Source organism: Crassostrea angulata, chromosome 3 (genome assembly GCF_025612915.1).
Source record: "Crassostrea angulata isolate pt1a10 chromosome 3, ASM2561291v2, whole genome shotgun sequence".
Lineage (NCBI taxonomy): Eukaryota > Metazoa > Mollusca > Bivalvia > Ostreida > Ostreidae > Magallana > Magallana angulata.
The window spans coordinates 46,902,531-46,915,508 of record NC_069113.1 but is presented as its reverse complement, the minus strand read 5'-3'; the positions used below and the strand labels follow the sequence as shown (position 1 = coordinate 46,915,508).

General features: G+C 34.3%; 1 protein-coding gene across 12 annotated transcripts in view; it reads right to left on the bottom strand.

Moving 5' to 3' along the window:
• The window catches only part of LOC128178004 (transient receptor potential cation channel subfamily M member 1-like), a 72,402-nt gene that overhangs the window by 11,804 nt on the left and 47,620 nt on the right, over positions 1-12,978 (bottom strand). For 11 of the 12 annotated variants that reach the window (XM_052844978.1, XM_052844984.1, XM_052844981.1 and 8 more), the window contains 13 exons: positions 11,664-11,787; positions 5,591-5,660; positions 5,361-5,461; positions 4,860-4,994; positions 4,708-4,758; positions 4,404-4,535; positions 3,914-4,090; positions 3,514-3,611; positions 2,844-3,072; positions 2,331-2,504; positions 1,904-2,005; positions 694-888; positions 281-409 (listed from right to left, as the gene is read on the bottom strand). In XM_052844978.1, coding sequence (XP_052700938.1) covers positions 281-409; positions 694-888; positions 1,904-2,005; positions 2,331-2,504; positions 2,844-3,072; positions 3,514-3,611; positions 3,914-4,090; positions 4,404-4,535; positions 4,708-4,758; positions 4,860-4,994; positions 5,361-5,461; positions 5,591-5,660; positions 11,664-11,787 — 1,717 coding nt within the window. The remainder of the gene's footprint in view (positions 1-280; positions 410-693; positions 889-1,903; positions 2,006-2,330; positions 2,505-2,843; positions 3,073-3,513; positions 3,612-3,913; positions 4,091-4,403; positions 4,536-4,707; positions 4,759-4,859; positions 4,995-5,360; positions 5,462-5,590; positions 5,661-11,663; positions 11,788-12,978) is intronic. The other variant, XM_052844986.1, reaches the window with a different exon arrangement.

The following is a 12,978-nucleotide window of genomic DNA, read 5'->3' as shown; positions in this document are numbered from 1 at the left end:
GGAAAATAGAACAAACTTTTCATAGTGTACAATTTGTTCACTCAGTTCATTTTACCTACATAGTACATGTATATCTACCGGTACATGTATAAGATTTAATCATAGAGGACTTGTAAATTTATTACTAAATCTATTAAAGTAATTCAATTGTATAAAGGAGATTGAAGAGATTTTTAGATTTGAAAAATAAAGAGTTTAAAAGATTTTTACTTTGCTACAAAGCTACAAAAGAACAGCGATAGCAAAAAGATGATTAAACTTCTGAAGAAAAGATCCTTACTTGTCTGAATTTCTCAATTGCTAGAGAGAAAACGTAGGTCATTAGAAAGATCTCGGGCCAAGTGGGTTGTGGGTAGGTTTTGACAAGAACGACAAAGGTGTAAGCAGCCAGGAAAGCAAAGTACGTCAACTGTAACAAAAAAGTTAACAAATGTAGAAGTTACATTAAAACAGAATTACATATAACATGACAACCATGGCCTCGAAAGATTTTTAAGTCCCAAAAACTATCAATGAACTTAAAAATTCAATTTGACCTTAGTACATGAGTGATTTAGAATTTAGGCCATTCACAGGCAATCATTCAGAAATCAATAAATTATCAGATGAACAGAGGGTTCCAATTCAAAAACTTTTATGGTTTTTAAAAGATGCAAACAAAATTCTACCCTAAGTACCAAACTCAAGACTTACCGTGTAGAACCAGAACTTTACGATGGGGGCGTTGTAGAACTCGTAGATCTTCTTGCCTAGCCTGAGAGGACTTTTTTTCTTCTTGTTCTGCATGTGCGAGTAATCCATGGTGCTGCTGGTGTCCACGAGACAACTCCCATTCTCCTGCCCCTTAATCTGAGTCGAGTCCATGTTCATGTCATCACAGTACATGCTCTGTAAGACACAAATCTGGCTGTCATATCACAGGTTTAGTTGATGATGCAATGAACTTATGCTTAGTTTTAAATGTAAAGCAGGAAATTTTGCTTTTCAGGAAAAAGATAATTCAAGGGCAAGTATAACTGTTGAACACTTATAGGACACTGTTTTTGAGATCTGAATGACTAGATAGACTTGACAATTGTTACAGTAGTTTATTTCATAAAGAATACAGTACCGGTATATTTCATAAAGAAATGAGCTTTACACCATATGTACTTATTTTACCAAAAAAGATATAACATAGCAATTTTAATAAGCAACAATCTTATTAATTAAGAGATAAATTCTTAATGTAAAATTACTAAGTAACAATGTAGTAAAATTGACAATAAAAATGATTGCCTAATAAACTTTGAGGTTCATATAATTTTTATAAGATCATAGTGTAGAAAATATCCCTTTATGAATCTGACATTTAGAGCTGCATTTTACAAAATAAACTTGCTACCAAATAATCGATATCTGTACTTTTCATGATGTAAAATACCAAATATTTTAACGTTATCTCAATAAAGCATATAGTGCCTTTATAATTGAAATAGTTTTGTATAAAAAATTTTATGTTGAGGATCACTTCAGTGAGAATGAAAACATTAACAATTCTGTCATTCGGTTCATTTTGAAATGCAGTCATATGGGCTCTGGAGACAGAACAGAGAACAGACAAAAGACAAAACCTTCCAGCATTTCAAGTCATCTATTCCATCCTAATTAACATGCATACAACCCATGCATACAACCCATGCATACAACCCTGTCATCTGTAATAGAAACTTATGGCTAAAAAACAAAATATACAGAGTCATTACATGCAACACACACCATTATTCCCATGCATCATTTTATTTCATCAACTTTCCACCATAACCCAGCCCTGTTAACTTTCTCTGACAAGCCTATTACACAGTTGATTACTAAGTGTTTATAATGCATCTTTGTTTACATGTACTCTATGTGGAGTATAGACCTTGTGATTGTTTAGGGCTTGTTTGAGTTTCCCGTTGGAGTGTCCATTGATACTGAGTTGAGTGGCAGACTGGGAATCAGAGATGGTGTAAATGCTAGGGTACTGTCAAAGAATGGAGAAAATCACACAATGCAGAACATACTGCTACGAAAAAAAATACCTTTAGTACTTTTCTTCATAACAAAATATCAGAAGGTGCAAAAAAAAAAAAAAGAAATTAAAAAAAAATTGCAAAAATATGGAAAAAAAACCATTTTTTATATAAAAGGCCAAATAAAGGATAGCAAGCTAACATTTCAATCCAAAGAAAAAGTGGTAAAAAATGGGCATAAAAGGGAAAAGGATTGAAGCTGTTATTTTAAAAAATGCAAAAATGGAGAAAATAATTGAAGGCTTGAAGCAGATTGCAGCTAGCGTTGTAGTGTACCTCATGAACGTTGTCATCGTCTAGCGAGCTAAAGGACAGGTCCTCAGTGTCACTGTCGTCGTCCTCGAGCTCCTCAAGGTGCTCCTCCATTGTCTGAGGCATCAACTGTAGTTCCTCCTTTGTCTTAAACTCTAGGGCCATGGCATACGGAGGAATGAAAATTCCCACAATCACCTGTTGAATTTAGGGCAAAATTTTGTGCAGATTCTATTTTTGAAATAATCAATAATTGCAATTTTTTAAGGAAAAAAATATCTTTGTAACGAAATTCTTATATGCATGCATTGAACAAAAAAAGTTTATTCTAAAGTTCTTTGAAGTTTAGTTACTAATGGACCCGTATAAAGCAATCTAATCCTAAAAATGTTAAGCGTGATTTATTACTTTGGATCTCTTTGAATGGAACTATTATGCAATATACTCAAATATCTTGTCTGATCTCAATTTCAATCATAGAAAAAAAAATAATATTAACATCTGAGCATCACCCTCATTATTCTCCTCTAAGCCTACCTTCAGACTGCTGTTCTTCCTCATGCGTAGACCTCCCATCCACAGGTCGTTAATCAGGGTCTGACAACAGGTGTGAGCCACAAAGTCCTGGTGCATGGCGTCAACGGCCAGACTGAGGCAGGTCTGGTCCGAGAAGTTCTTGAGTTCGTAGGTCAGTAACTGCTGGGTGTAGTCGTCATCTATCTTGTAGCAGTGCTCCAGTAGCTCCAGCGCTAGCTTCTCAAACTCCCTGTAATCGTTCAGATAATTGTTGGTAAAAACGCATAAACAATCAGATGGTATCTTTAACTAAACATAACTACCAGTACTTGTATCATTTATCTAAGGAAGCTGCTACCAATATTATACTGAAGTATATGACATGGTCACTCAAAACTGTCACTGAGGTTTTAATGGTCACTCGAAACTGTCAATGAGGTTTTAATGCAGTACATGAGTACAATCTATCTGTTCTTTTTATGTTTCACAGGAAGTTTTTGTCAAATTTCTTCTCATTGACAAGTGAAACACAGCTGAATCTGAATAATAATGTAGCACTATTTTAACATAGTTAAAGTTTTCTATGACACCCTCCATATTCATGAACATGTGAAGAATGCTGTAGAAAACAAAATGTTTGATTTCAATCAATCCTAATGAAGAAATGTTCCAGTTCCTCTCCTCTACTTACTTTCCGTCGTTGAGGAATTGTTCTGAGATGTCCACTTCAAGGTTGTCTTCATCCGCCTCGTGTGCCATGGACTTGTACAGTTTACACGCCACCAAGGCCTGTTGTGAAAAGAAAGACAACTCCTACAGTCAAACCAGTTTGTGCAATCCTTCCTTCAATACTACCCCTTTAATAACATAAAGCTCTCTACTGTGTAACAAATAATCCATATGAAGATGATGCTTCATGTTGAAAGAAAACAAATAAAGTTTGCCAATTGTTTATGAAATTGCTTTATTTCCCAAAATTGAAATCTAAGTATGCCCCACTATGCATTAGTAGGTAACCTAAGATATTCATCTATTCCATTACAGTCAGAGTATGAGTGAGTTAAGATCAAAGTGTGGACAGAGTTGTGTACCTTGGCCATGGCCTCCTCTCCATGCTGCCACATAAAGAGCGCCATCTTCTGGCGCTTCATCAGGACGGCCCAGATCATCAGATCGTGGAAGGGGTAAGGAAACAGCTCCTGGGCCTCCTTCGTGTCTATCATCAGAGGTAGGTCGATCACTATGCTGTGCAGGTTGCCAGCCGTGTTCTATAATAAACACTTACAAAGTTTTCATTTGATTTGAAAAACATTTCATGCATTAATTTGAAAAATTTACCTGGCTTTAGAACCATATAAAACTTAGATGAGCTCGCTTTTGATTTCAGTCTCACTTTTCTGATACATATTTTTGGTAAAATTGAGATTGATCAAAAGTGAGCTCATCATGGCCCCTTGTATGAGTACATTGCCAAATTTCTTGAATTAAAGTTAAGACAGTAAATTCTGCATAAGTTTAGATTACAGGGAATTGTGTGACTTTTTGTTATCTATACAGACATCACCCACCGCCTGGACTTACATTTCTCCTGAGAGCGTTGTACTTCTGTCGGAATCGCTTCCTGCAGTACGTCGACCTGAAGGCTCCACCCATCAGGTGCTCGATCACCATTCCTATGTCAATCAATGTGTAGTTGTAGGTCGACACCACATGCTGAAACAAACAAGTTCCCATTCATTCTTGTTCTCTCTCATATGTTCAACAGCAATGATCCACATTTTCATACGTTACAAAGTTACTAAAATTTGTTTTGTTTGTCAATATTTTATTTTTTGAAAATCTTGAACAATTCTCTCTCATCTGTTTACATATCAGAGTTCTTTACCTTTCTTACATCCCTGATTAGATATCGCAGTGTGTTTGCAGGACCTTGTCTCTAAAATAACAAAAGTTAAAGTTAAAATCTTAAAACAAACATCCAAAATTGGCTTCAGTTGTCAATGACATCACACTTATCGTCCAATCAGAGCCACTTACAGTGTTGTAGAGTTCCTCCAGCCGAGGAATGGTCAGGAATGTGTGCATACTGACTCCATTTTCCAGCAACAGCTTGACAAAGTCTACCCTGTCATTAATGAGTGCATCCATCATGGCTTGTTCCAGGGAACCTTCCTGTAAAATACATTAGATTAGCTTGTTAATCAACAACAGCAGCAGGATTGTTAGATTGGTGTGTAGAATGAAAAATTTTCTAGAAAACAACAGCAAATATTGAAGAATTATTCATTTTGTTGTATTGCCCAATACATGTATTTATGGGTTCATTGGATGGATTTATACATTAAATTTAGTTACAATCTTGGTACTGGTGTCTTAAGATATATATTAATGGGTAAAGATGCCAGAATTTAGATCTTCCACAAATCATAAAGCATGAATTAAACAATTTTTCTATTTTGAAAGACAAAGTCTAATGTTTTCTTTATTAAACATCAACAAATCTATGCAATAAGTATAGACAGATTATGATTCACTTACAGGCCACTCCTGGCCATAGGTAAAAATGTGACTCCTGGCTATGTCTACTCTGTCCCAGGTCAAGGCCAAACTCAGCTGGTCAGGGGCGCTGGCATTGGTTCCTACAATAGAGGTCAAAGTTCATTGATGATTCCCTTATTAGTACAAGTCATCATCAAAATTCCCATCAACCCCAAAAATTTCATGTCAATTAAAAATACAAATACATAGAATACTATAATGGCCCTGACCTTTAAGGAGAGCAGTCAATATGGCCAGATCAATGTCCTGGGCTCCCTCCCCCATCCTGAACACAGTGATCTACAACATAAATGTACAGTATAGATAAAATAAAATAAAATGTAATAAGAACATGACTAAACAAAGTTTTATATCATGACAAGAAAGTCTCTGTAAAATCAAGATCATTACATAGAGGCTCATTGCAACAAGTAGTATTGACCTTTGATAAAGTACTCATTGAATATACCATGTAAATACAATGAGAATATTAAGACTTTCTGCACATGACTAAACAAAGTTATATATCATAGAGAGAAAGAAAGTCACTACATGAAGGTTCATTGCAAAAACTTTTGACCTTTGATAAAGAGTCATAGCTTCTTGAGAATAGTTTCTGTGGCTACATGGTTCATACTTATAATGAATAACATGGGTTTAAATGGTCTTTTCAGAGACCCATTTCTGTAGAGTCTGAGAGCTTTGTGTATAAAGAAACAGGTGTTGCCTACATATGTGTTTTCATTGATTTGAATTTGTCGTAGCTAGCGTTCAATCTCAACCTGCTTCCTACACTACTGTATGAGCCTCCAATAGGCTAACTAATGTGATGTAACTTAGCAAAAGCAATTCTCCACTGTAACACAAGTTTGAAAGTAAAAGGTATTGGGGCAAACGTTTAATAAAATACATTGAGAACAGTCACTTCACTCCATCATACTATGGTTTCCATGGATATGTTATCAGATCAGCTAGACTGTTAAACTGGATATAAGTTTAATGAAATTGATCACTGATGCAGGTGATTCTGTGTATCTTGACCATTTCAATAGTATTTGCATGCAAGTGTGTGTATTTTGGAGCGGCTGTAGTTTAAGTGATTTTCATTTGGAACATCTATTTATCCATACTGATCCATTCAGTACAACATTACGGGAAAAATCAATTCATGTACCGGTACATCATTTCTATTAACAGTTTTATCAAATACTGGTTTATGCATGGGAAATGGACCATTTATCTTTGAAAAAGATATAAAGCTGACAAAATGACAGCAGAGAGATGTGTGGTCCATTCCAACAATGTCCTTGTAAATGTAATTTACACATATTTTGTGCAAACATGTCAACTTTCATATGCAACACATAAAATTTTAATCCTTTCCTTGTTTTTTTTTCAGACCGTTGAATAATGAATACACTTTTAATGAGATTATTCATGATCTTGATGTTCTAAAACAACGAATCAAAGTAATAACTTATTCAAGATTAGATTTTTATAAGATTCATTTACTAATGATAACAGTCTAGTTTTTAAAAAAAATATTTTGTCTACTTTTAAATGCAAATATCTCAAGTCTTTTATTAAAAAAGTAATTTTAAAACTTTACATGGCTATTTGACAGTTTGATGGAAATGGTCTGTAAGCTGAAAGGATATTATCATATATATAGTGACACTGATTATTCTGACAGTTTCGAAGAGTTTTTCGGAATACACAGGATGTCAGATTAGACAGGATCTATGGTAATGTATACTTCTGTACAGCAAGGAAACTGTTTCAGAATCGATGATATTACATATCTCAAAGAGTGGTTTTACTCTATCAATATAGGGAAAATTATAGATTTATAACCATGTAAAATAAATGATAGTTTTTTAAAATAACATCCAAAAAAATAAATAATTTGATTAATAAAATGTCAGCTTTAATAGTGTCAAACGATATGCCTTAAATTTTAATTACTATTTCTCAAATCACAATTGGGATGGAAAGTGAAACAATGTGAACAGGTTTCCTTTAATGCAGTTTTCTTTGTAATGTAGGTATCATGCCGCTGCCTAACTGGGCTTAACTAATTAACATACAGAGCATATTGTTTTGACAAGGAAACCTGAATCAAGCTGATGGACCTGTAATTGGACAAAGTTTTAAAAGGACATATAAGGTAATAAATTGGGCCAAGTTCCTCTATTAAAATCTTGGGCTTCATCAATCATCCAATTAGCTAAACCAGCTGTACCAAAATTAATTCTGGATCCTACAGTGGTATCATTTGTACTATCATGTGCAGCCATTTCTCAAGTGAAATCTAATTTACATATTAAGTAGAATAAATTATTTCAGCATGGTGCACTCTGAAAATAAAATCAAAGGGAACACGAATAGAGATGAAAAGATAATTCTGATTGATATGCATTGAACTGTTTCCTTAGCTGCACAAATGTATTTTAGTCACATCATGCATTCAGTATTGCTTGATTTTGGGGGACTTAATTTGCAAAGATTATTCAGAGCTTCTGAATGGTGCAGAGTATCAAATTAGCCTTGCTGTTACAAAGATTGTTTTAGGACATTTAAACTAAAATATAATTCTTCACTCTTATCAAACATTAAGTTAGATTTATTGATGAAAAATTTTATTCAAATGAGATTTTACTTTTGCTTATGATAAGACAAATAACAAGAGAAACATAATCATCAGATTCAATATAGAATTTAAGACATGGTTGGCACTTCATTTTATAGATCAGCCCTAAATTTTATTCATTTTTTGCTGCCTGTGTTCTATCATTACCGTATCCTTGACTTTTCCTATTTCTAACAAGAAACTCAATCAGCCGACATACTTCTGTCAATGAATTAAGAGTATCAGACAAGATTTAAGGTCACACAGAGACGAACATCCATCAAATTATCTTCACTATTTCTATTTCTACTCTTTGACTTTTTATGTCCACAACCAGTGCGAAAAAATATTTCAATCTGACATGAAGACGGCGACAACTCCCCATAGTAATTCCCCTGTTCATTGTATTAAGGTACAGTACAGGCAACGCGGATCCCGTGTTTCCCGCGCCCCGTCACGGTATAAACACATCGAGGTGATCGGCCAGGTGAGACAGGTATCCCGCGTTCCCATCACGGTAAACTGATCATCTACCTGTCCCCGTCACGGTAAAATTATCGATGGAAAAGTATCGTATACAAGCGGGAGTTATCTCCCCGAATGACAAATAAATTGCATGTTAATTTATATTTAATGACGATATTTAACCAGATTTTGACAGAGATTATAATCAAAATACTTGTAATTTTTTTAATAATTTTTTTTTATTTCATAGCTATTAAATATATTATTATAGTATTTAATTTAATACTTGTGCAGCAGTCGCAAATAAAATATTTTCGATTCCATTATCATATTTCAAGAAGGTCGTTAAAATTAAAATTATCATGAAATGATTTTAAAATTATGAATGTGTACGCAGTGTGATTGTGTTTTCTTAACAATTAAATTGTCCGCTTACATTTGTATTGTTTGTTGTTGAAGTCCATGCGTGTCAACTAATGATGAGCAAGTGATTCAAAATCAGGGCTTCCTATGATTAGCAACCCGGTATTTTTAGCACGTTCGATTCATTTCTTTCGAGGTCTTCTACGTGTAAAGAACATTTTTTGTGTATTCACGTTTTAGTGATTTTGTGTTGCGTTACTTTAAGTTTGGCTCGACGTTTGTCATTGCGCGAGGATTCCCACTTTCTAGTGCGTTACGTTTGCGACGACAATCTTCAAGTGCGAAGCCGTGTGTTCTTCAATACTCAGTCTGACTTGAATATTTAATGTGTCCCATGGAGATAAGTCGTCCACGAATCCCAGCTACAGAAGTACCGCTCCGATGCATTCTAACTATCTCCAGCTTCAAATCGTGTCGAATACGCCCCATCGTAATGCGAAAAATCAAATGAACGTGTATCTCTAACAAATAGAGAGTACGGAGCATTACAGATACCCAGAGTTGCATAAAATTATGTAATCGAAAGATATTGTGGGTATCCCTTGTCATGTTGTTGTGATGGTGTACCAGCTACCCGCCGTGACGGAGGTTAGCGTTCGCTCGCGACCGAGCCCCCCCCCTCTCTCTCTCTCTCTCTCTCTCTCTCTAAACAGAATAACTAGATAATTTATTTTGAGAATGAAATGTTGTTAAACCGTATTCCTATGTTCTTACACATTTCAAACGAATTAGGAACATGTTTTGAAAGTTTTGCTGTTGATATTTCATGCCGATAAAAAAACATTTAAACATTTCAGTAAATGTATTGATATCATTTTATGTGTGCTTGTAATTTTATTGTATATAAAGCTACTACACATATGTAAACCTGTATGTAAATTCGTAACCTAACCTCTCCCCCCCCCCCCCCACTCACCTCAAAGTTTTATGTCTGTCAAAGTTAACTTTATTTGACTTTAGTCCCTATTGTTTTACACAAAGGTGTGAAACTATCGCACTGACAGGAAATCACTCTACGCTTGAACGCACAGAATACACAGGAATGAGGCAGGTAGATAATCTGTGTAACGATTGACCAAGAAGAATTCTACATGTATATCAAACAATTTTACTAATAGTTATATTAAATAATTGATTCATTTTACTGCGTTCTTTAACAGTTAAACGTGTTTAAGATGTTCCTTCCCGCAAAAAACCTCCATTATTAAGTAAACGAGAGAGAGAAAAAACACAACGAATTAAACTTTCTAAACACAGTAAATCAAGCATCACGAACATTGTAAAAACTTAACTGTTAGATATACTTCTTATTTTCTTTATTAAAAATAAAACTAATAGAACGAAACTTTGTCATGGAGGGAACACGTGGTAGAACTAGCGGGCTGATTTGATTGACAGGTGCAGCACGTGGACTCAAATCTGAAATTGCATGATGGATTCAATCACAGTGTACCATATTCTTTTATGAATACTAATTTTATGAATATTTAGAATTGGATATTACTATATTTCACATAAGTGTACGTTAAATTACTCCTAAACGCCCCACCTCTCTACCTCTCCCCTCTCTTTCGCTCTCACTCACTCTCTCTCTCTCTCTCTCTCTCTCTCTCTCTCTCTCTCTCTCTCTCCCCTCTTCTGTAAGGTGTTGAGCGATTAGACGAAGCCGTACGCGATTTAAACTTTTTCTTTTGTCGTGAATAGGTGTGAAAACCCTCAAGGGCATGTCGTCTTCTACCCTTTAGTTTGTTAATCACTACATGTATACACAGAAAATGACCGTGACTTAAACTTTATATGTACACACAAGAACGCATACTGACACGTTATTATTCAAGGCGCTTTAAAGCAGCACCAACTTTATATTTGAATGATAATTTTATCATTGAATGGAAAAAAAATATTTGATAGTTGATTCCCGACATTTGTTCATTTCTCAATTTAAAACATACACATGTACTGACAGTTTACGGCGCTATGCGTGTCAACTTATAAAATGAGAAGATGAAATTGCTCTGCATTGATACGATGAAATATTTAATTTTAAGAGTGTTCTAAAAACAGGATTAACAACTAATAGAAATAATAACTGAAATAAGCACGTCAAATACAAAGATGTGTGTTCTTATTTACACATCACATAATTTATTTGCGTAATGTTGTGTTATGTTGTAATTCAAATGTAGTTTCCAATTTCACGAAATTCTATTTCATAAATATTATTTATTAATTTTATATTAATATGAACCACAATTTATTTACAATGCAGCTTTTATGCTTAAATCTGAAGTCGCATATTTGACGTGGATTTACGCGACCCGCATTGCCTGTAATGTACAGTACAGGTAAAGTAACAAGAACAAACAGCAGCAGGAATAACGGTAAATCACACCGTCGTGGTGTCATCACGGTCGCAATCCATACCGCGATCAAAAACCGCGATGGTGTATCGCGGGAACGATAAAAATACCGTGACGGTAACGCGGGCCAATACGGGATCCGCGTTGCCTGTACTGTATAGCATGTCTATAGTTCAGTCTCTTCAGTACTGTACATTCCTTGTTTTACGCGAGCACTTAATATCGCAATTCAACTGCTTTGCATCAAGTCACAGGAATATTAACTTGCCAAATTTTTATCATAACTTCATTTAGCTTACATCAATCTATCCAATAAATAAAAGCGAGATTTTTAAATCAGCAAGAGGTGCTTCTCGCTATTTTATGCAGATATTAATTCCTTTTTATTATTTAGGACACAGCTTTTGCTCTCTATGATAACCTTACCAATTCTCTTTTCTTCACACATAGCATGAGCTCCAGAAACAATTTCTCTGCCTGCTCTGGTGAGTACTGGAAAGTTTTCTGAATTGTCAAAATTAGCTGGTCTCTCAAGCTTTCCACCATTGTCCTGCAGAAAAACAGATTTTATTAAACAATATGTCCTGCAGAAAAAAATATTTTATGAAATAATATTATATTCTGCAGAAAAAGAAAATTTTACGAAATAATATTAAGCAGCTGAAACTAAGGTGTCCCTTATCAAATTATATATAATTATAACATGAGCACCAACAAAGCTGAGCATGCCCTTGTACCAGAAAATGATATTTGAATCAATGTATGTATACAAACTTAGCTCATCTTCCATCAGAGTATATTGTGAAAACTGATCTTTCTTAGCACATTCAAATATAGTGTTAATTTAAGGTGTGTTGTATTTTTGAATTCTCCCCAAATTTGAGTTGTACATATGAATGTATATCCAATTATATTGGATATCAAGAAATAATTGACTGCATATAGTTTGGCTTATTTAAATAAATCCAATGCTTTATGAGTATGCAAAGTTTAAAGAACTCGGTCTTTTTCCATCATGTCTATAGCTTTTGTACACTAATATACAAAAATACCCTAACATATACAGAGTTCAGCAATGCTTAACCCCCTCCACAGTAAGTAACACAGAGGGATAAATATACTGAGTAATTCAAGTATACTCTTTCATCCAAGTCACTTAAATCTGAAAAAATTTTACTGCAATTTTGAAAAATCAAATAAATATTAAAAAAAGAAAAGCAAAAAAGAGTGGGGTTCCCCTAATTAAAAAGTATAAAATGTTTATAAAAACAAATTTATGCCTATATAATTCTGTAGCTGTTGACACACTGGAGGAGTCCCCTGTCCCCGCTTTGGAGTTTCATTTGTTAGCTGTCACAGGACTTAGCATAAATCTCACTATACTGTCACATAAAATGGACCATTAAAAGTCTTGAGCAATTATCTACAAGAAAACTTGCAGTATTCCACACCAGAGTGCAAAAGTAAACAGCAATTTTTTTATTATATATATATAAAAACTGTGAAACTGCCAAAACAAGAGAACAAGTTTTTCTTGATGTTTTCTAATTAGGGAGAGTTAATTGTTGCAATTCATGCAGAGTTATCAATTATACAATTAGGCAATAATTATTTATTTCAACTCAGTTATTCTCAGTTTTAGAGATGTATTGCAGAACACATTTTAATAAAAAAAAAATAACTAAGAATTTTTTTCATTAAAATAACCGGTAATTCTTGTTCGAATCTATTCTTACAATTT